This window comes from Oncorhynchus clarkii, chromosome 26 (genome assembly GCF_045791955.1).
Source record: "Oncorhynchus clarkii lewisi isolate Uvic-CL-2024 chromosome 26, UVic_Ocla_1.0, whole genome shotgun sequence".
Lineage (NCBI taxonomy): Eukaryota > Metazoa > Chordata > Actinopteri > Salmoniformes > Salmonidae > Oncorhynchus > Oncorhynchus clarkii.
Window position 1 is genome coordinate 49215596 of NC_092172.1, and position 22462 is coordinate 49238057.

Below are 22462 nucleotides of genomic sequence, written 5' to 3' on the forward strand. Positions count from 1 at the left end.
ACTGTCTGTAGTCTGTCTTACTGTGTTGAGGTGGGGGGACACTGTGTCTGTAGTCTGTCTTACTGTGTTGAGGTGGGGGGACACTGTGTCTGTAGTCTGTCTTACTGTGTTGAGGTGGGGGGACACTGTGTCTGTAGTCTGTCTTACTGTGTTGAGGTGGGGGGACACTGTGTCTGTAGTCTGTCTTACTGTGTTGAGGTGGGGGGGACACTGGGTCTGTAGTCTTAAGGAAACAGACTGACTGTACGACAGTGTCCTCTGTCCAGCTGCTCCAGACAGTCAGAGTAGCGCTGGGCTAGAGGAAGGGAGAACTAGAACAAGGAAAGGAAAGATGGATCTCTCAGAGAGAAGTCACGCTAGATTGAAGATTTTGGTTCAAGAGGCCCTGGATGTTGTGTTTTTGTTGGGCCCCCCCCCATCTGGACAATATTCTAGGGGAAACACTGAGAGGAAATCCCAAGGCGCTCACCTCCAACCACTGCAGGAGCAGCTGCTCTCTGCTCTTCTCCCGTCTCTCAGAACAAATGATTCTGAGCAGCTCAGAGACAAAGTCCTCAGCCTTCACCTGTCCTGTCTGGGGGGGGGGGGCAGGGACGAGAGGGACGGAGAGAAGGGGTCAGGGACGGAGAGAAGGGGTCAGGGACGGAGAGAAGGGTTGAGGGACGGAGAGAAGGGGTCAGGGACGGAGAGAAGGGTTGAGGGACGGAATGAGAGCTGCACCCGAAGAGACTCATCTTTACCAAACCAACATGGACACCTCAGGTGACCACTCAAAACAGTTTAACAGAACATCAACTTCATAATATTAGCAATAATTTAAAAAAAAGTCCTTATAACCAACAACCAAGGGGAAGTTTCCCAGACACAGGTTAAACCTGATCCTGGATTTAACTGCTCAATGCAGATTCAACATTGAGTTGACATTTTAATCTGTGTGTCCAGGAAACTGCCCCCAGACGTATCGTCTTATTACCCAGAGGAAATAGACCAGGTTGGTTATCTTGAGAGTGCAGTCCTTGGAGTCCTCTAGTCTTATGGAGTCCAGGATGAGTCCGGTCAGAAAGACATGGCACTGCCTCCCAAACACCATGTCCTCCCAGGACACATTGAAGCAGGCAAAAACCACATCTGGACCTGGAGACAAGACTGTCTGGATGCAAATCACCTTGTTGACCACGACTCAGCAGGGAATTTATATATATAGACAACAGACTCTCTACAGTCTAAACTACTGTTGGACACGTCCCAAATGGCTCCCGCTTCCTTTTGTTATAGTGCTTTGCTTTTAACCAGTAGTGCACTATATAGGGAGTAGTCTTCCATTAGGGACGCAAGCTGTTTCTCATTAAACAGAGGAAACCAACAGCAGACAACAGTCCTGTTCTAATGAACTAGAGGAGTACAGCTTCATGATAGTTGTTCTCTCCTGCTGTGGCCAGTAAACACAGTCTGGTGACTAACTGAATACATTTAGTTCTGGTGCCAAGACTAGTAAACACCCTCCATACCACACTACATACCACGCTACATACCACGACCAAGACTAGTAAACACCTTCCATACCACGCTACATACCACGACCAAGACTAGTAAACACCTTCCATACCACACTACATACCACGACTAGTAAACACCTTCCATACCACACTACATACCACGACCAAGACTAGTAAACACCTTCCATACCACACTACATACCACGACCAAGACTAGTAAACACCTTCCATACCACGCTACATACCACGACCAAGACTAGTAAACACCTCCCATACCACGCTACATACCATGACCAAGACTAGTAAACACCCTCCATACCACGACCAAGACTAGTAAACACCTTCCACACCACGCTACATACCACACTACATACCACGACCAAGACTAGTAAACACCTTCCATACCACAACCAAGACTAGTAAACACCTTCCATACCACGCTACATACCACACTACATACCACGACCAAGACTAGTAAACACCTTCCATACCACGCTACATACCACGACCAAGACTAGTAAACACCTTCCATACCACGCTACATACCATGCTACATACCACGACCAAGACTAGTAAACACCTTCCATACCACGCTACATACCACGACCAACACTAGTAAACACCTTCCATACTACGCTACATACCACGACCAAGACTAGTAAACACCTTCCATACCACACTACATACCACGACCAACACTAGTAAACACCTTCCATACCACGCTACATACCACGACCAAGACTAGTAAACACCTTCCATACCACGCTACATACCACGACCAACACTAGTAAACACCTTCCATACCACGCTACATACCACGCTACATACCACGACCAACACTAGTAAACACCTTCCATACCACGCTACATACCACGCTACATACCACGACCAACACTAGTAAACACCTTCCATACCACACTACATACCACGACCAAGACTAGTAAACACCTTCCATACCACGCTACATACCACGACCAACACTAGTAAACACCTTCCATACCACGCTACATACCACGACCAAGACTAGTAAACACCTTCCATACCATGCTACATACCACGCTACATACCACGACCAACACTAGTAAACACCTTCCATACCACGCTACATACCACGCTACATACCACGACCAACACTAGTAAACACCTACCATACCACGCTACATACCACGACCAAGACTAGTAAACACCTTCCATACCACGCTACATACCACGACCAAGACTAGTAAACACCTCCCATACCACGCTACATACCACAACCAAGACTAGTAAACACCTTCCATACCACACTACATACCACGACCAAGACTAGTAAACACCTCCCATACCACGCTACATACCACGACCAAGACTAGTAAACACCTCCCATACCACGCTACATACCACGCTACATACCACGACCAAGACTAGTAAACACCTTCCATACCACACTACATACCACGACCACGACTAGTAAACACCTCCCATACCACGCTACATACCACGCTACATACCACGACCAAGACTAGTAAACACCTTCCATACCACGCTACATACCACGACCACGACTAGTAAACACCTCCCATACCACGCTACATACCACGCTACATACCACGACCAAGACTAGTAAACACCTTCCATACCACGCTACATACCACGACCAAGACTAGTAAACACCTTCCATACCACGCTACATACCATGACTAGTAAACACCTTCCATACCACGCTACATACCACGCCACACGCTACATAACACACCACACGCTACATACCACGCTACATACCACACCACACGCTACATACCACGCTACATACCATGCTACATACCACGCCACACGCTACATACCATGCTACATACCACACCACACGCTACATACCATGCTACATACCACACGCTACATACCACGCTACATACCACGCCACACGCTACATACCACACCACACACTACATACCACACCACATACCACACCACACGCTACATACCACGCCACACGCTACATACCACGCCACACGCTACATACCACGCTACATACCACGCCACACACCACTGTACATCACACTATGCCCTCCTCAGCACGACAGTTGGTTTACGTTTCTAACAAGGAATGTGTCAAATCCATCATAGCTGCTGGACCAGATTCCTGTTTCTAACCATGAGACTGTTACTATAGACTTCTATATCTACTACCATGAGAATGTTACCATAGACTTCTATATCTACTACCATGAGACTGTTACCATAGACTTCTATATCTACTACCATGAGACTGTTACCATAGACTTCTATATCTACTCCCATGAGAATGTTACTATAGACTTCTATATCTACTACCATGAGAATGTTACTATAGACTTCTATATCTACTACCATGAGACTGTTACCATAGACTTCTATATCTACTACCATGAGAATGTTACTATAGACTTCTATATCTACTACCATGAGACTGTTACCATAGACTTCTATATCTACTACCATGAGACTGTTACCATAGACTTCTATATCTACTACCATGAGACTGTTACCATAGACTTCTATATCTACTACCATGAGACTGTTACCATAGACTACCATGAGACTGTTACCATAGACTTCTATATCTACTACCATGAGACTGTTACCATAGACTTCTATATCTACTACCATGAGAATGTTACCATAGACTTCTATATCTACTACCATGAGACTGTTACTATAGACTTCTATATCTACTACCATGATACTGTTACCATAGACTACCATGAGACTGTTACCATAGACTTCTATATCTACTACCATGAGAATGTTACCATAGACTTCTATATCTACTACCATGAGACTGTTACCATAGACTACCATGAGACTGATTTCAGAAAGTTGTCTCCATCTCCCCCTTGTGGACAGTGAGACGTACTGCATGCAGTGGTCTCACAGCGTTTACTGAGCACAGCAACATAGATATCAAACCATCTCACAGCAACATAGATATCAAACCAACATAGATATCAAACCATCTCACAGTAACATAGATATCAAACCATCTCACAGTAACATAGATATCAAACCATCTCACAGTAACATAGATATCAAACCATCTCACAGTAACATAGATATCAAACCATCTCACAGTAACATAGATATCAAACCATCCCACAGTAACATAGATATCAAACCATCTCACAGTAACATAGATATCAAACCATCTCACAGTAACATAGATATCAAACCAACATAGATATCAAACCATCTCACAGTAACATAGATATCAAACCATCTCACAGCAACATAGATATCAAACCATCTCACAGTAACATAGATATCAAACCATCCCACAGTAACATAGATATCAAACCAACATAGATATCAAACCATCTCACAGTAACATAGATATCAAACCATCTCACAGTAACATAGATATCAAACCATCCCACAGTAACATAGATATCAAACCAACATAGATATCAAACCATCTCACAGTAACATAGATATCAAACCATCTCACAGTAACATAGATATCAAACCATCCCACAGTAACATAGATATCAAACCATCTCACAGTAACATAGATATCAAACCAACATAGATATCAAACCATCTCACAGTAACATAGATATCAAACCATCTCACAGTAACATAGATATCAAACCAACATAGATATCTAACCATCTCACAGCAACATAGATATCAAACCATCTCACAGTAACATAGATATCAAACCATCTCACAGTAACATAGATATCAAACCATCTCACAGTAACATAGATATCAAACCAACATAGATATCTAACCATCTCACAGTAACATAGATATCAAACCATCTCACAGTAACATAGATATCAAACCAACATAGATATCTAACCATCCCACAGTAACATAGATATCAAACCAACTCAAACCAACATAGATATCAAACCATCTCACAGCAACATAGATATCAAACCATCTCACAGTAACATAGATATCAAACCATCTCACAGTAACATAGATATCAAACCATCTCACAGTAACATAGATATCAAACCAACTCACAGTAACATAGATATCAAACCAACATAGATATCAAACCATCTCACAGTAACATAGATATCAAACCATCTCACAGTAACATAGATATCAAACCAACTCACAGTAACATAGATATCAAACCATCTCACAGTAACATAGATATCAAACCAACTCACAGCAACATAGATATCAAACCATCTCACAGTAACATAGATATCAAACCATCTCACAGTAACATAGATATCAAACCATCTCACAGTAACATAGATATCAAACCATCTCACAGTAACATAGATATCAAACCATCTCACAGTAACATAGATATCAAACCATCTCACAGTAACATAGATATCAAACCATCTCACAGTAACATAGATATCAAACCATCTCACAGTAACATAGATATCAAACCATCTCACAGTAACATAGATATCAAACCATCTCACAGCAACATAGATATCAAACCATCTCACAGTAACATAGATACCAAACCATCTCACAGTAACATAGATATCAAACCATCTCACAGTAACATAGATATCAAACCATCTCACAGTAACATAGATATCAAACCATCTCACAGTAACATAGATATCAAACCATCCCACAGTAACATAGATATCAAACCATCCCACAGTAACATAGATATCAAACCATCTCACAGTAACATAGATATCAAACCATCCCACAGTAACATAGATATCAAACCATCCCACAGTAACATAGATATCAAACCATCTCACAGCAACATAGATATCAAACCATCTCACAGTAACATAGATATCAAACCATCTCACAGTAACATAGATATCAAACCATCTCACAGTAACATAGATATCAAACCATCTCACAGTAACATAGATATCAAACCATCTCACAGTAACATAGATATCAAACCATCTCACAGTAACATAGATATCAAACCATCCCACAGTAACATAGATATCAAACCATCCCACAGTAACATAGATATCAAACCACCTCACAGTAACATAGATATCAAACCACCTCACAGTAACATAGATATCAAACCATCATAGATATCAAACCATCTCACAGCAACATAGATATCAAACCATCTCACAGTAACATAGATATCAAACCACCTCACAGTAACATAGATATCAAACCACCTCACAGTAACATAGATATCAAACCATCTCACACCAACATAGATATCAAACCATCTCACAGTAACATAGATATCAAACCACCTCACAGTAACATAGATATCAAACCACCTCACAGTAACATAGATATCAAACCATCTCACAGCAACATAGATATCAAACCACCTCACAGTAACATAGATATCAAACCATCTCACAGTAACATAGATATCAAACCACCTCACAGTAACATAGATATCAAACCAACATAGATATCAAACCACCTCACAGTAACATAGATATCAAACCATCTCACAGTAACATAGATATCAAACCATCTCACAGTAACATAGATATCAAACCACCTCACAGTAGCATAGATATCAAACCATCTCACAGCAACATAGATATCAAACCATCTCACAGTAACATAGATATCAAACCATCTCACAGTAACATAGATATCAAACCACCTCACAGTAACATAGATATCAAACCATCTCACAGTAACATAGATATCAAACCACCTCACAGTAACATAGATATCAAACCATCTCACAGTAACAGGTGAAGGACTTACTCTTGATATCTCCTCTCACATTTAGGTCTTTGTCGGCTCCGTAACCTGAGGGGGAAAAGTATGTTTTTTTTTTTATTTACCTTTGGAAAATACATGTCCAGTGACTATACAGAGTGTAGGCTAAATACCACTGACTATACAGAGTGTAGGCTAAATGCCACTGACTATACAGAGTGTAGGCTAAATACCACTGACTATACAGAGTGTAGGCTAAACAGAGTGTAGGCTAAATGCATGTCCACTGACTACACAGAGTGTAGGCTAAATACCACTGACTATACAGAGTGTAGGCTAAACAGAGTGTAGGCTAAATGCATGTCCACTGACTACACAGAGTGTAGGCTAAATACCACTGACTATGCATAGTGTAGGCTAAATACTACACAGAGTGTAGGCTAAATACCACTGACTATACAGAGTGTAGGCTAAACAGAGTGTAGGCTAAATGCATGTCCACTGACTACACAGAGTGTAGGCTAAATACCACTGACTATGCATAGTGTAGGCTAAATACTACACAGAGTGTAGGCTAAATACCACTGACTATACAGAGTGTAGGCTAAATACCACTGACTATACAGAGTGTAGGCTAAATACATGTAGGCTAAATACTATACAGAGTGTAGGCTAAATACTATACAGAGTGTAGGCTAAATACTACACAGAGTGTAGGCTAAATACTACACAGAGTGTAGGCTAAATACTGCACAGAGTGTAGGCTAAATACTGCACAGAGTGTAGGCTAAATACCACTGACTATACAGAGTGTAGGCTAAATACCACTGACTATACAGAGTGTAGGCTAAATACTACACAGAGTGTAGGCTAAATACTAAATACTACACAGAGTGTAGGCTAAATACATGTCCACTGACTACACAGAGTGTAGGCTAAATACCACTGACTACACAGAGTGTAGAATAAATACATGGCCACTGACTACACAGAGTGTAGGCTAAACACATGTCCACTGACTACACAGAGTGTAGGCTAAATACATGGCCACTGACTACACAGAGTGTAGGCTAAATACATGGCCACTGACTATACAGAGTGTAGGCTAAATACCACTGACTACACAGAGTGTAGGCTAAACAGAGTGTAGGCTAAATGACTACACAGAGTGTAGGCTAAATACCACTGACTATACAGAGTGTAGGCTAAATACTACACAGAGTGTAGGCTAAATACTACACAGAGTGTAGGCTAAATACTACACAGAGTGTAGGCTAAATACTACACAGAGTGTAGGCTAAATACTACACAGAGTGCAGGCTAAATACTACACAGAGTGTAGGCTAAATACATGTCCACTGACTACACAGAGTGTAGTCTGAATACTACACAGCGTGTAGGCTAAACACATGTCCACTGACTACACAGAGTGTAGGCTAAATACCACTGACTACACAGAGTGTAGGCTAAATACATGGCCACTGACTACACAGAGTGTAGGCTAAATACATGGCCACTGACTATACAGAGTGTAGGCTAAATACCACTGACTCCACAGAGTGTAGGCTAAATACTACACAGAGTGTAGGCTAAATACATGTCCACTGACTACACAGAGTGTAGGCTAAATACTACTGACTACACAGTGTAGGCTAAATACTACTGACTACACAGAGTGTAGGCTAAATAGATGTCCACTGACTACACAGAGTGTAGGCTAAATACTACACAGAGTGTAGGCTAAATACCACTGACTATACAGAGTGTAGGCTAAATACATGTCCACTGACTATACAGAGTGTAGGCTAAATACTACACAGAGTGTAGGCTAAATACATGTCCACTGACTATACAGAGTGTAGGCTAAATACATGTCCACTGACTCCACAGAGTGTAGGCTAAATACTACACAGAGTGTAGGCTAAATACATGGCCACTGACTACACAGAGTGTAGGTTAAATACTATACAGAGTGTAGGCTAAATACTACACAGAGTGCAGGCTAAATACTACACAGAGTGCAGGCTAAATACATGTCCACTGACTACACAGAGTGTAGGCTAAATACCACTGACTAAACAGAGTGTAGGCTAAATACATATCCACTGACTATACAGAGTGTAGGCTAAATACCACTGACTATACAGAGTGTCTGCTAAATACTACTGACTACACAGAGTGTAGGCTAAATACTACTGACTACACAGAGTGTAGGCTAAATACTAAATACTACACAGAGTGTAGGCTAAATACATGTCCACTGACTACACAGAGTGTAGGCTAAATACCACTGACTAAACAGAGTGTAGGCTAAATACCACTGACTATACAGAGTGTCTGCTAAATACTACTGACTACACAGAGTGTAGGCTAAATACTACACAGAGTGTAGGCTAAATACATGTCCACTGACTACACAGTGTAGGCTAAATACTACACAGAGTGTAGGCTAAACACATGTCCACTGACTACACAGAGTGTAGGCTAAATACCACTGACTACACAGAGTGTAGGCTAAATACTACACAGAGTGTAAGCTAAATACATGTCCACTGACTATAGAGTGTAGGCTAAATACTACTGACTACACAGAGTGTAGGCTAAATACATGTCCACTGACTACACAGAGTGTAGGCTAAATACTATACAGAGTGTAGGCTAAATACTATACAGAGTGTAGGCTAAATACTACACAGAGTGCAGGCTAAATACATGTCCACTGACTACAGAGTGTAGGCTAAATACCACTGACTAAACAGAGTGTAGGCTAAATACATGTCCACTGACTATACAGAGTGTATGCTAAATACTACTGACTACACAGAGTGTAGGCTAAATACTAAATACTACACAGAGTGTAGGCTAAATACATGTCCACTGACTACACAGAGTGTAGGCTAAATACTACACAGAGTGTAGGCTAAACACATGTCCACTGACTACACAGAGTGTAGGCTAAATACCACTGACTACACAGAGTGTAGGCTAAATACATGGCCACTGACTACACAGAGTGTAGGCTAAATACATGGCCACTGACTATACATAGTGTAGGCTAAATACCACTGACTACACAGAGTGTAGGCTAAATACATGGCCACTGACTATACACAGTGTAGGCTAAATACCACTGACTACACAGAGTGTAGGCTAAATACATGTCCACTGACTACACAGAGTGTAGGCTAAATACTATACAGAGTGTAGGCTAAATACTACACAGAGTGTAGGCTAAATACTACACAGAGTGTAGGCTAAATACTACACAGAGTGCAGACTAAATACTACACAGAGTGCAGGCTAAATACATGTCCACTGACTACACAGAGTGTAGGCTAAATACCACTGACTAAACAGAGTGTAGGCTAAATACATGGCCACTGACTACACAGCGTGTAGGCTAAATACATGGCCACTGACTACACAGAGTGTAGGCTAAATACATGGCCACTGACTATACAGAGTGTAGGCTAAATACTACACAGAGTGTTGGCTAAATACATGTCCACTGACTACACAGAGTGTAGGCTAAATACCACTGACTATACAGAGTGTAGGCTAAATACATGTCCACTGACTACACAGAGTGTAGGCTAAATACTATACAGAGTGTAGGCTAAATACCACTGACTACACAGAGTGTAGGCTAAATACATGTCCACTGACTACACAGAGTGTAGGCTAAATACTATACAGAGTGTAGGCTAAATACTACACAGAGTGTAGGCTAAATACTACACAGAGTGTAGGCTAAATACTATACAGAGTGTAGGCTAAATACTATACAGAGTGTAGGCTAAATACTACACAGAGTGTAGGCTAAATACTACACAGAGTGTAGGCTAAATACTACACAGAGTGTAGGCTAAATACTATACAGAGTGTAGGCTAAATACTATACAGAGTGTAGGCTAGATACTACACAGAGTGTAGGCTAAATACTATACAGAGTGTAGGCTAAATACTACACAGAGTGTAGGCTAAATACTATACAGAGTGTAGGCTAAATACTACACAGAGTGTAGGCTAAATACTACACAGAGTGCAGACTAAATACTACACAGAGTGCAGGCTAAATACATGTCCACTGACTACACAGAGTGTAGGCTAAATACCACTGACTAAACAGAGTGTAGGCTAAATACATGTCCACTGACTATACAGAGTGTATGCTAAATACTACTGACTACACAGAGTGTAGGCTAAATACTAAATAGTACACAGAGTGTAGGCTAAATACATGTCCACTGACTACACAGAGTGTAGCCTAAATACTACACAGAGTGTAGGTTAAACACATGTCCACTGACTACACAGAGTGTAGGCTAAATACCACTGACTACACAGAGTGTAGGCTAAATACATGGCCACTGACTACACAGCGTGTAGGCTAAATACATGGCCACTGACTACACAGAGTGTAGGCTAAATACATGGCCACTGACTATACAGAGTGTAGGCTAAATACTACACAGAGTGTTGGCTAAATACATGTCCACTGACTACACAGAGTGTAGGCTAAATACCACTGACTATACAGAGTGTAGGCTAAATACATGTCCACTGACTACACAGAGTGTAGGCTAAATACTATACAGAGTGTAGGCTAAATATCACTGACTATACAGAGTGTAGGCTAAATACTACTGACTACACAGAGTGTAGGCTAAATACATGTCCACTGACTACACAGAGTGTAGGCTAAATACTATACAGAGTGTAGGCTAAATACTACACAGAGTGTAGGCTAAATACTACACAGAGTGTAGGCTAAATACTATACAGAGTGTAGGCTAAATACTATACAGAGTGTAGGCTAAATACTACACAGAGTGTAGGCTAAATACTACACAGAGTGTAGGCTAAATACTACACAGAGTGTAGGCTAAATACTACAGAGTGTAGGCTAAATACTATACAGAGTGTAGGCTAAATACTATACAGAGTGTAGGCTAGATACTACACAGAGTGTAGGCTAAATACTACACAGAGTGTAGGCTAAATACTATACAGAGTGTAGGCTAAATACTATACAGAGTGTAGGCTAAATACTACACAGAGTGTAGGCTAAATACTACACAGAGTGTAGGCTAAATACATGTCCACTGACTACACAGAGTGTAGGCTAAATACCACTGACTATACAGAGTGTAGGCTAAATACTACACAGAGTGTAGGCTAAATACATGGCTAAATACTACACAGAGTGTAGGCTAAATACATGGCCACTGACTACACAGTGTAGGCTAAATACATGGCCACTGACTACACAGAGTGTAGGCTAGATACCACTGACTACACAGAGTGTAGGCTAAATACATGGCCACTGACTACAGAGTGTAGGCTAAACACATGTCCACTGACTACACAGAGTGTAGGCTAAATACCACTGACTGCACAGAGTGTAGGCTAAATACATGGCCACTGACTACACAGAGTGTAGGCTAAATATATGGCCACTGACTATACAGAGTGTAGGCTAAATACCACTGACTACACAGAGTGTAGGCTAAACAGAGTGTAGGCTAAATGACTACACAGAGTGTAGGCTAAATACCACTGACTATACAGAGTGTAGGCTAAATACCACTGACTATACAGAGTGTAGGCTAAATACTACACAGAGTGTAGGCTAAATACTACACAGAGTGCAGGCTAAACACTACACAGAGTGTAGGCTAAATACATGTCCACTGACTACACAGAGTGTAGTCTAAATACTACACAGCGTGTAGGCTAAACACATGTCCACTGACTACACAGAGAGTAGGCTAAATACCACTGACTACACAGAGTGTAGGCTAAATATATTGGCCACTGACTACACAGAGTGTAGGCTAAATACATGGCCACTGACTATACATAGTGTAGGCTAAATACATGGCCACTGACTCCACAGAGTGTAGGCTAAATACTACACAGAGTGTAGGCTAAATACATGGCCACTGACTACACAGAGTGTAGGTTAAATACTATACAGAGTGTAGGCTAAATACCACTGACTATACAGAGTGTAGGCTAAATACTACACAGAGTGCAGGCTAAATACTACACAGAGTGCAGGCTAAATACATGTCCACTGACTACACAGAGTGTAGGCTAAATACCACTGACTAAACAGAGTGTAGGCTAAATACATATCCACTGACTATACAGAGTGTAGGCTAAATACCACTGACTATACAGAGTGTCTGCTAAATACTACGGACTACACAGAGTGTAGGCTAAATACTACTGACTACACAGAGTGTAGGCTAAATACTAAATACTACACAGAGTGTAGGCTAAATACATGTCCACTGACTACACAGAGTGTAGGCTAAATACCACTGACTAAACAGAGTGTAGGCTAAATACCACTGACTATACAGAGTGTCTGCTAAATACTACTGACTACACAGAGTGTAGGCTAAATACTACACAGAGTGTAGGCTAAATACATGTCCACTGACTACACAGTGTAGGCTAAATACTACACAGAGTGTAGGCTAAACACATGTCCACTGACTACACAGAGTGTAGGCTAAATACCACTGACTACACAGAGTGTAGGCTAAATACATGTCCACTGACTACACAGAGTGTAGGCTAAATACTATACAGAGTGTAGGCTAAATACTATACAGAGTGTAGGCTAAATACTACACAGAGTGTAGGCTAAATACTACACAGAGTGCAGGCTAAATACATGTCCACTGACTACACAGAGTGTAGGCTAAATACCACTGACTAAACAGAGTGTAGGCTAAATACATGTCCACTGACTATACAGAGTGTATGCTAAATACTACTGACTACACAGAGTGTAGGCTAAATACATGGCCACTGACTACACAGAGTGTAGGCTAAATACATGGCCACTGACTATACATAGTGTAGGCTAAATACCACTGACTACACAGAGTGTAGGCTAAATACATGGCCACTGACTATACACAGTGTAGGCTAAATACCACTGACTACACAGAGTGTAGGCTAAATACATGTCCACTGACTACACAGAGTGTAGGCTAAATACTATACAGAGTGTAGGATAAATACTACACAGAGTGTAGGCTAAATACTACACAGAGTGTAGGCTAAATACTATACAGAGTGTAGGCTAAATACTATACAGAGTGTAGGCTAAATACTATACAGAGTGTAGGCTAAATACTACACAGAGTGTAGGCTAAATACTACACAGAGTGCAGACTAAATACTACACAGAGTGCAGGCTAAATACATGTCCACTGACTACACAGAGTGTAGGCTAAATACCACTGACTAAACAGAGTGTAGGCTAAATACATGTCCACTGACTATACAGAGTGTATGCTAAATACTACTGACTACACAGAGTGTAGGCTAAATACTAAATACTACACAGAGTGTAGGCTAAATACATGTCCACTGACTACACAGAGTGTAGCCTAAATACTACACAGAGTGTAGGTTAAACACATGTCCACTGACTACACAGAGTGTAGGCTAAATACCACTGACTACACAGAGTGTAGGCTAAATACATGGCCACTGACTACACAGCGTGTAGGCTAAATACATGGCCACTGACTACACAGAGTGTAGGCTAAATACATGGCCACTGACTATACAGAGTGTAGGCTAAATACTACACAGAGTGTTGGCTAAATACATGTCCACTGACTACACAGAGTGTAGGCTAAATACCACTGACTATACAGAGTGTAGGCTAAATACATGTCCACTGACTACACAGAGTGTAGGCTAAATACTATACAGAGTGTAGGCTAAATACCACTGACTATACAGAGTGTAGGCTAAATACTACTGACTACACAGAGTGTAGGCTAAATACATGTCCACTGACTACACAGAGTGTAGGCTAAATACTATACAGAGTGTAGGCTAAATACTACACAGAGTGTAGGCTAAATACTATACAGAGTGTAGGCTAAATACTATACAGAGTGTAGGCTAAATACTACACAGAGTGTAGGCTAAATACTACACAGAGTGTAGGCTAAATACTACACAGAGTGTAGGCTAGATACTACACAGAGTGTAGACTAAATACTATACAGAGTGTAGGCTAAATACTATACAGAGTGTAGGCTAGATACTACACAGAGTGTAGGCTAAATACTACACAGAGTGTAGGCTAAATACTATACAGAGTGTAGGCTAAATACTATACAGAGTGTAGGCTAAATACTACACAGTGTAGGCTAAATACTACACAGAGTGTAGGCTAGAGTGTAGGCTAAATACATGTCCACTGACTACACAGAGTGTAGGCTAAATACCACTGACTATACAGAGTGTAGGCTAAATACTACACAGAGTGTAGGCTAAATACATGGCTAAATACTACACAGAGTGTAGGCTAAATACATGGCCACTGACTACACAGAGTGTAGGCTAAATGCATGGCCACTGACTACACAGAGTGTAGGCTAAATACTATACAGAGTGTAGGCTAAATACCACTGACTATACAGAGTGTAGGCTAAATACATTCAAATATATTGATATCAAGCTTTTTTTAATTCACCTTTTAAAAATGTATGTTCACTATTTACACTAAAGGTATGCAACATAGATTCCAATACATTGACAAAGAGAAGAAGAAGAAGAAGAGCTGACCTGTGCCTGTGTGTGGAGGACTGGCTGTGTAGAAGAAGAGCTGACCTGTGCCTGTGTGTGGAGGACTGGCTGTGTAGATGAAGAGCTGACCTGTGTGTGGAGGACTGGCTGTGTAGAAGAAGAGCTGACCTGTGTGTGGAGGACTGGCTGTGTAGAAGAAGAGCTGACCTGTGCCTGTGTGTGGAGGACTGGCTGTGTAGATGAAGAGCTGACCTGTGTGTGGAGGACTGGCTGTGTAGAAGAAGAGCTGACCTGTGTGTGGAGGACTGGCTGTGTAGAAGAAGAGCTGACCTGTGTGTGGAGGGCTGGCTGTGTAGAAGAAGAGCTGACCTGTGCCTGTGTGTGGAGGACTGGCTGTGTAGATGAAGAGCTGACCTGTGTGTGGAGGACTGGCTGTGTAGAAGAAGAGCTGACCTGTGTGTGGAGGACTGGCTGTGTAGAAGAAGAGCTGACCTGTGTGTGGAGGACTGGCTGTGTAGAAGAAGAGCTGACCTGTGCCTGTGTGTGGAGGACTGGCTGTGTAGAAGAAGAGCTGACCTGTGTGTGGAGGACTGGCTGTGTAGAAGAAGAGCTGACCTGTGTGTGGAGGACTGGCTGTGTAGAAGAAGAGCTGACCTGTGCCTGTGTGTGGAGGACTGGCTGTGTAGATGAAGAGCTGACCTGTGCCTGTGTGTGGAGGACTGGCTGTGTAGAAGAAGAGCTGACCTGTGCCTGTGTGTGGAGGACTGGCTGTGTAGATGAAGAGCTGACCTGTGCCTGTGTGTGGAGGACTGGCTGTGTAGAAGAAGAGCTGACCTGTGCCTGTGTGTGGAGGACTGGCTGTGTAGATGAAGAGCTGACCTGTGTGTGGAGGACTGGCTGTGTAGAAGAAGAGCTGACCTGTGTGTGGAGGACTGGCTGTGTAGAAGAAGAGCTGACCTGTGCCTGTGTGTGGAGGACTGGCTGTGTAGATGAAGAGCTGACCTGTGTGTGGAGGACTGGCTGTGTAGAAGAAGAGCTGACCTGTGTGTGGAGGACTGGCTGTGTAGAAGAAGAGCTGACCTGTGTGTGGAGGGCTGGCTGTGTAGAAGAAGAGCTGACCTGTGCCTGTGTGTGGAGGACTGGCTGTGTAGATGAAGAGCTGACCTGTGTGTGGAGGACTGGCTGTGTAGAAGAAGAGCTGACCTGTGTGTGGAGGACTGGCTGTGTAGAAGAAGAGCTGACCTGTGTGTGGAGGACTGGCTGTGTAGAAGAAGAGCTGACCTGTGCCTGTGTGTGGAGGACTGGCTGTGTAGATGAAGAGCTGACCTGTGCCTGTGTGTGGAGGACTGGCTGTGTAGAAGAAGAGCTGACCTGTGCCTGTGTGTGGAGGAATGGCTGTGTAGATGAAGAGCTGACCTGTGTGTGGAGGACTGGCTGTGTAGAAGAAGAGCTGACCTGTGTGTGGAGGACTGGCTGTGTAGAAGAAGAGCTGACCTGTGCCTGTGTGTGGAGGACTGGCTGTGTAGATGAAGAGCTGACCTGTGTGTGGAGGACTGGCTGTGTAGAAGAAGAGCTGACCTGTGTGTGGAGGACTGGCTGTGTAGAAGAAGAGCTGACCTGTGTGTGGAGGGCTGGCTGTGTAGAAGAAGAGCTGACCTGTGCCTGTGTGTGGAGGACTGGCTGTGTAGATGAAGAGCTGACCTGTGTGTGGAGGACTGGCTGTGTAGAAGAAGAGCTGACCTGTGTGTGGAGGACTGGCTGTGTAGAAGAAGAGCTGACCTGTGTGTGGAGGACTGGCTGTGTAGAAGAAGAGCTGACCTGTGCCTGTGTGTGGAGGACTGGCTGTGTAGAAGAAGAGCTGACCTGTGTGTGGAGGACTGGCTGTGTAGAAGAAGAGCTGACCTGTGTGTGGAGGACTGGCTGTGTAGATGAAGAGCTGACCTGTGTGTGGAGGACTGGCTGTGTAGAAGAAGAGCTGACCTGTGTGTGGAGGACTGGCTGTGTAGATGAAGAGCTGACCTGTGTGTGGAGGACTGGCTGTGTAGAAGAAGAGCTGACCTGTGCCTGTGTGTGGAGGACTGGCTGTGTAGAAGAGCTGACCTGTGTGTGGAGGACTGGCTGTGTAGAAGAAGAGCTGACCTGTGTGTGGAGGACTGGCTGTGTAGAAGAAGAGCTGACCTGTGTGTGGAGGACTGGCTGTGTAGATGAAGAGCTGACCTGTGTGTGGAGGACTGGCTGTGTAGAAGAAGAGCTGACCTGTGTGTGGAGGACTGGCTGTGTAGAAGAAGAGCTGACCTGTGTGTGGAGGACTGGCTGTGTAGAAGAAGAGCTGACCTGTGTGTGGAGGACTGGCTGTGTAGATGAAGAGCTGACCTGTGTGTGGAGGACTGGCTGTGTAGAAGAAGAGCTGACCTGTGTGTGGAGGACTGGCTGTGTAGAGAAGAGCTGACCTGTGTGTGGAGGACTGGCTGTGTAGATGAAGAGCTGACCTGTGTGTGGAGGACTGGCTGTGTAGAAGAAGAGCTGACCTGTGTGTGGAGGAAGAGCTGACCTGTGTGTGGAGGACTGGCTGTGTAGATGAAGAGCTGACCTGTGTGTGGAGGACTGGCTGTGTAGAAGAAGAGCTGACCTGTGTGTGGAGGACTGGCTGTGTAGATGAAGAGCTGACCTGTGTGTGGAGGACTGGCTGTGTAGAAGAAGAGCTGACCTGTGTGTGGAGGACTGGCTGTGTAGAAGAAGAGCTGACCTGTGTGTGGAGGACTGGCTGTGTAGATTAGGCTCTGGGTGAAGTATCCTCCAGGCTCCCCTCTGCCCAGGACCGGAGGGTGGTCAACCCTGAGGACACAGCCCCGCACCGGGAACAAGCAGTCCCCCAGGGCAGGTCTGCTCCAATGGAAGTCTTCCACACACACACAGAGAGAGAGAGAAAGAGAAAGAGAGAGAGAGAGAGAGAGAGAGAGAGAAAATCAAGCCTCTAAGAGATATCCTCTCCCCTGTTATGAGACATACTGAACACAGCCCTCAGGCCAGGCCTGCTCCAATGGAAGTCTTCTACTCAGAGAGAGAGAGCGAGAGAGAGAGAGGATCACCTCTAAGAGATATCCTCTCCCCTGGTATGAGACATACTGAACGCAGCCCCCAGGCCAGGCCTGCTCCAAGGCATGCCATCTACACCTGAGACACAGACCCAAGAGACCCGGTGCATCGTGAGATCAGAAGTATCTTTCAGGGTAAAGGAAACCGTTTCAACAGTATTCTGACCCAATCTCACTCTGACAGACATTCTCTACAAAGCCTCTTGAAGCCATTGATCTACTATTACTGCCTAACAGTACTACTAGTCTATGTTATAGACAGTACAGTATGAAAACTGCTTCTCTAAATAGAAATCCCTCATCACACCTGTAGCTGTTGTCATGGTGACTAGCTGAGCTCATGTCCATAAACACGTCATGGGGTCTAATGGTCGTCTGGTAACGAACTGAGCATGTGCCCGCATGTCAAATTAAAAAGGCCCCTCTTTGAGAATGGAGTTGTTTTGTAAGAAAATGAAAACGTGTCAGTTTATCACTTTCACCGGGTTGGAGTATCAGCATGTTGAATTACTGAAGACATTGTCTTGACTCTGGGTGGTACCTTTACACTTGGAGAAAATTAACAACTAAAAATGTTGTTTCATCACTGACATTGTCTTGACTCTGGGTGGTACCTTTACACTTGGAGAAAATTAACAACTAAAAATGTTGTTTCATCACTGACATTGTCTTGACTCTGGGTGGTACCTTTACACTTGGAGAAAATTAACAACTAAAAATGTTGTTTCATCACTGACATGGTCTTGACTCTGGGTGGTACCTTTACACTTGGAGAAAATTAACAACTAAAAAAATGTTGTTTCATCACTGACATTGTCTTGACTCTGGGTGGTACCTTTACACTTGGAGAAAATTAACAACTAAAAAATGTTGTTTCATCACTGACATTGTCTTGACTCTGGGTGGTACCTTTACACTTGGAGAAAATTAACAACTAAAAATGTTGTTTCATCACTGACATTGTCTTGACTCTGGGTGGTACCTTTACACTTGGAGAAAATTAACAACTAAAAAAATGTTGTTTCATCACTGACATTGTCTTGACTCTGGGTGGTACCTTTACACTTGGAGAAAATTAACAACTAAAAAAATATGTTTCATCACTGACATTGTCTTGACTCTGGGTGGTACCTTTACACTTGGAGAAAATTAACAACTAAAAAATGTTGTTTCATCACTGACATTGTCTTGACTCTGGGTGGTACCTTTACACTTGGAGAAAATTAACAACTAAAAATGTTGTTTCATCACTGACATTGTCTTGACTCTGGGTGGTACCTTTACACTTGGAGAAAATTAACAACTAAAAATGTTGTTTCATCACTGACATTGTCTTGACTCTGGGTGGTACCTTTACACTTGGAGAAAATTAACAACTAAAAAAATGTTGTTTCATCACTGACATTGTCTTGACTCTGGGTTGTACCTTTACACTTCGAGAAAATTAACAACTAAAAATGTTGTTTCATCACTGACATTGTCTTGACTCTGGGTGGTACCTTTACACTTGGAGAAAATTAACAACTAAAAAAATGTTGTTTCATCACTGACATTGTCTTGACTCTGGGTTGTACCTTTACACTTGGAGAAAATTAACAACTAAAAATGTTGTTTCATCACTGACATTGTCTTGACTCTGGGTGGTACCTTTACACTTGGAGAAAATTAACAACTAAAAAAATGTTGTTTCATCACTGACATTGTCTTGACTCTGGGTGGTACCTTTACACTTGGAGAAAATTAACAACTAAAAATGTTGTTTCATCACTGACATTGTCTTGACTCTGGGTGGTACCTTTACATTTGGAGAAAATTAACAACTAAAAAAATGTTGTTTCATCACTGACATTGTCTTGACTCTGGGTGGTACCTTTACATTTGGAGAAAATTAACAACTAAAAAAATGTTGTTTCATCACTGACATTGTCTTGACTCTGGGTGGTACCTTTACACTTGGAGAAAATTAACAACTAAAAATGTTGTTTCATCACTGACATTGTCTTGACTCTGGGTGGTACCTTTACACTTGGAGAAAATTAACAACTAAAAAATGTTGTTTCATCACTGACATTGTCTTGACTCTGGGTGGTACCTTTACACTTGGAGAAAATTAACAACTAAAAATGTTGTTTCATCACTGACATTGTCTTGACTCTGGGTGGTACCTTTACATTTGGAGAAAATTAACAACTAAAAATGTTGTTTCATCACTGACATTGTCTTGACTCTGGGTGGTACCTTTACACTTGGAGAAAATTAACAACTAAAAAATATGTTTCATCACTGACATTGTCTTGACTCTGGGTGGTACCTTTACACTTGGAGAAAATTAACAACTAAAAAATATGTTTCATCACTGACATTGTCTTGACTCTGGGTGGTACCTTTACACTTGGAGAAAATTAACAACTAAAAATGTTGTTTCATCACTGACATTGTCTTGACTCTGGGTGGTACCTTTACACTTGGAGAAAATTAACAACTAAAAATGTTGTTTCATCACTGACATTGTCTTGACTCTGGGTGGTACCTTTACACTTGGAGAAAATTAACAACTAAAAATGTTGTTTCATCACTGACATTGTCTTGACTCTGGGTGGTACCTTTACACTTGGAGAAAATTAACAACTAAAAATGTTGTTTCATCACTGACATTGTCTTGACTCTGGGTGGTACCTTTACACTTGGAGAAAATTAACAACTAAAAAAATATGTTTCATCACTGACATTGTCTTGACTCTGGGTGGTACCTTTACACTTGGAGAAAATTAACAACTAAAAATGTTGTTTCATCACTGACATTGTCTTGACTCTGGGTGGTACCTTTACACTTGGAGAAAATTAACAACTAAAAATGTTGTTTCATCACTGACATTGTCTTGACTCTGGGTGGTACCTTTACACTTGGAGAAAATTAACAACTAAAAATGTTGTTTCATCACTGACATTGTCTTGACTCTGGGTGGTACCTTTACACTTGGAGAAAATTAACAACTAAAAAAATATGTTTCATCACTGACATTGTCTTGACTCTGGGTGGTACCTTTACACTTGGAGAAAATTAACAACTAAAAATGTTGTTTCATCACTGACATTGTCTTGACTCTGGGTGGTACCTTTACACTTGGAGAAAATTAACAACTAAAAATGTTGTTTCATCACTGACATTGTCTTGACTCTGGGTGGTACCTTTACACTTGGAGAAAATTAACAACTAAAAAATGTTGTTTCATCACTGACATTGTCTTGACTCTGGGTGGTACCTTTACACTTGGAGAAAATTAACAACTAAAAAATGTTGTTTCATCACTGACATTGTCTTGACTCTGGGTGGTACCTTTACACTTGGAGAAAATTAACAACTAAAAATGTTGTTTCATCACTGACATTGTCTTGACTCTGGGTGGTACCTTTACACTTGGAGAAAATTAACAACTAAAAATGTTGTTTCATCACTGACATTGTCTTGACTCTGGGTGGTACCTTTACACTTGGAGAAAATTAACAACTAAAAATGTTGTTTCATCACTGACATTGTCTTGACTCTGGGTGGTACCTTTACACTTGGAGAAAATTAACAACTAAAAATGTTGTTTCATCACTGACATTGTCTTGACTCTGGGTGGTACCTTTACACTTGGAGAAAATTAACAACTAAAAATGTTGTTTCATCACTGACATTGTCTTGACTCTGGG

At 42.1% G+C, this 22462-nt stretch overlaps 1 protein-coding gene across 1 annotated transcript in view; it reads right to left on the reverse strand.

Annotated features, from left to right (window-relative positions):
* Positions 1-224: 224 nt before the first annotated feature.
* LOC139384644 (BTB/POZ domain-containing protein KCTD19-like) overlaps positions 225-22462 on the reverse strand; it is a 48712-nt gene continuing 26474 nt past the window's right edge. The window contains exons 11-14 of the mRNA XM_071129458.1: positions 18379-18506; positions 974-1128; positions 470-574; positions 225-311 (exon numbers count right to left, since the gene is read on the reverse strand). Of these exons, the coding sequence (XP_070985559.1) occupies positions 225-311; positions 470-574; positions 974-1128; positions 18379-18506 (475 nt within the window). The remainder of the gene's footprint in view (positions 312-469; positions 575-973; positions 1129-18378; positions 18507-22462) is intronic.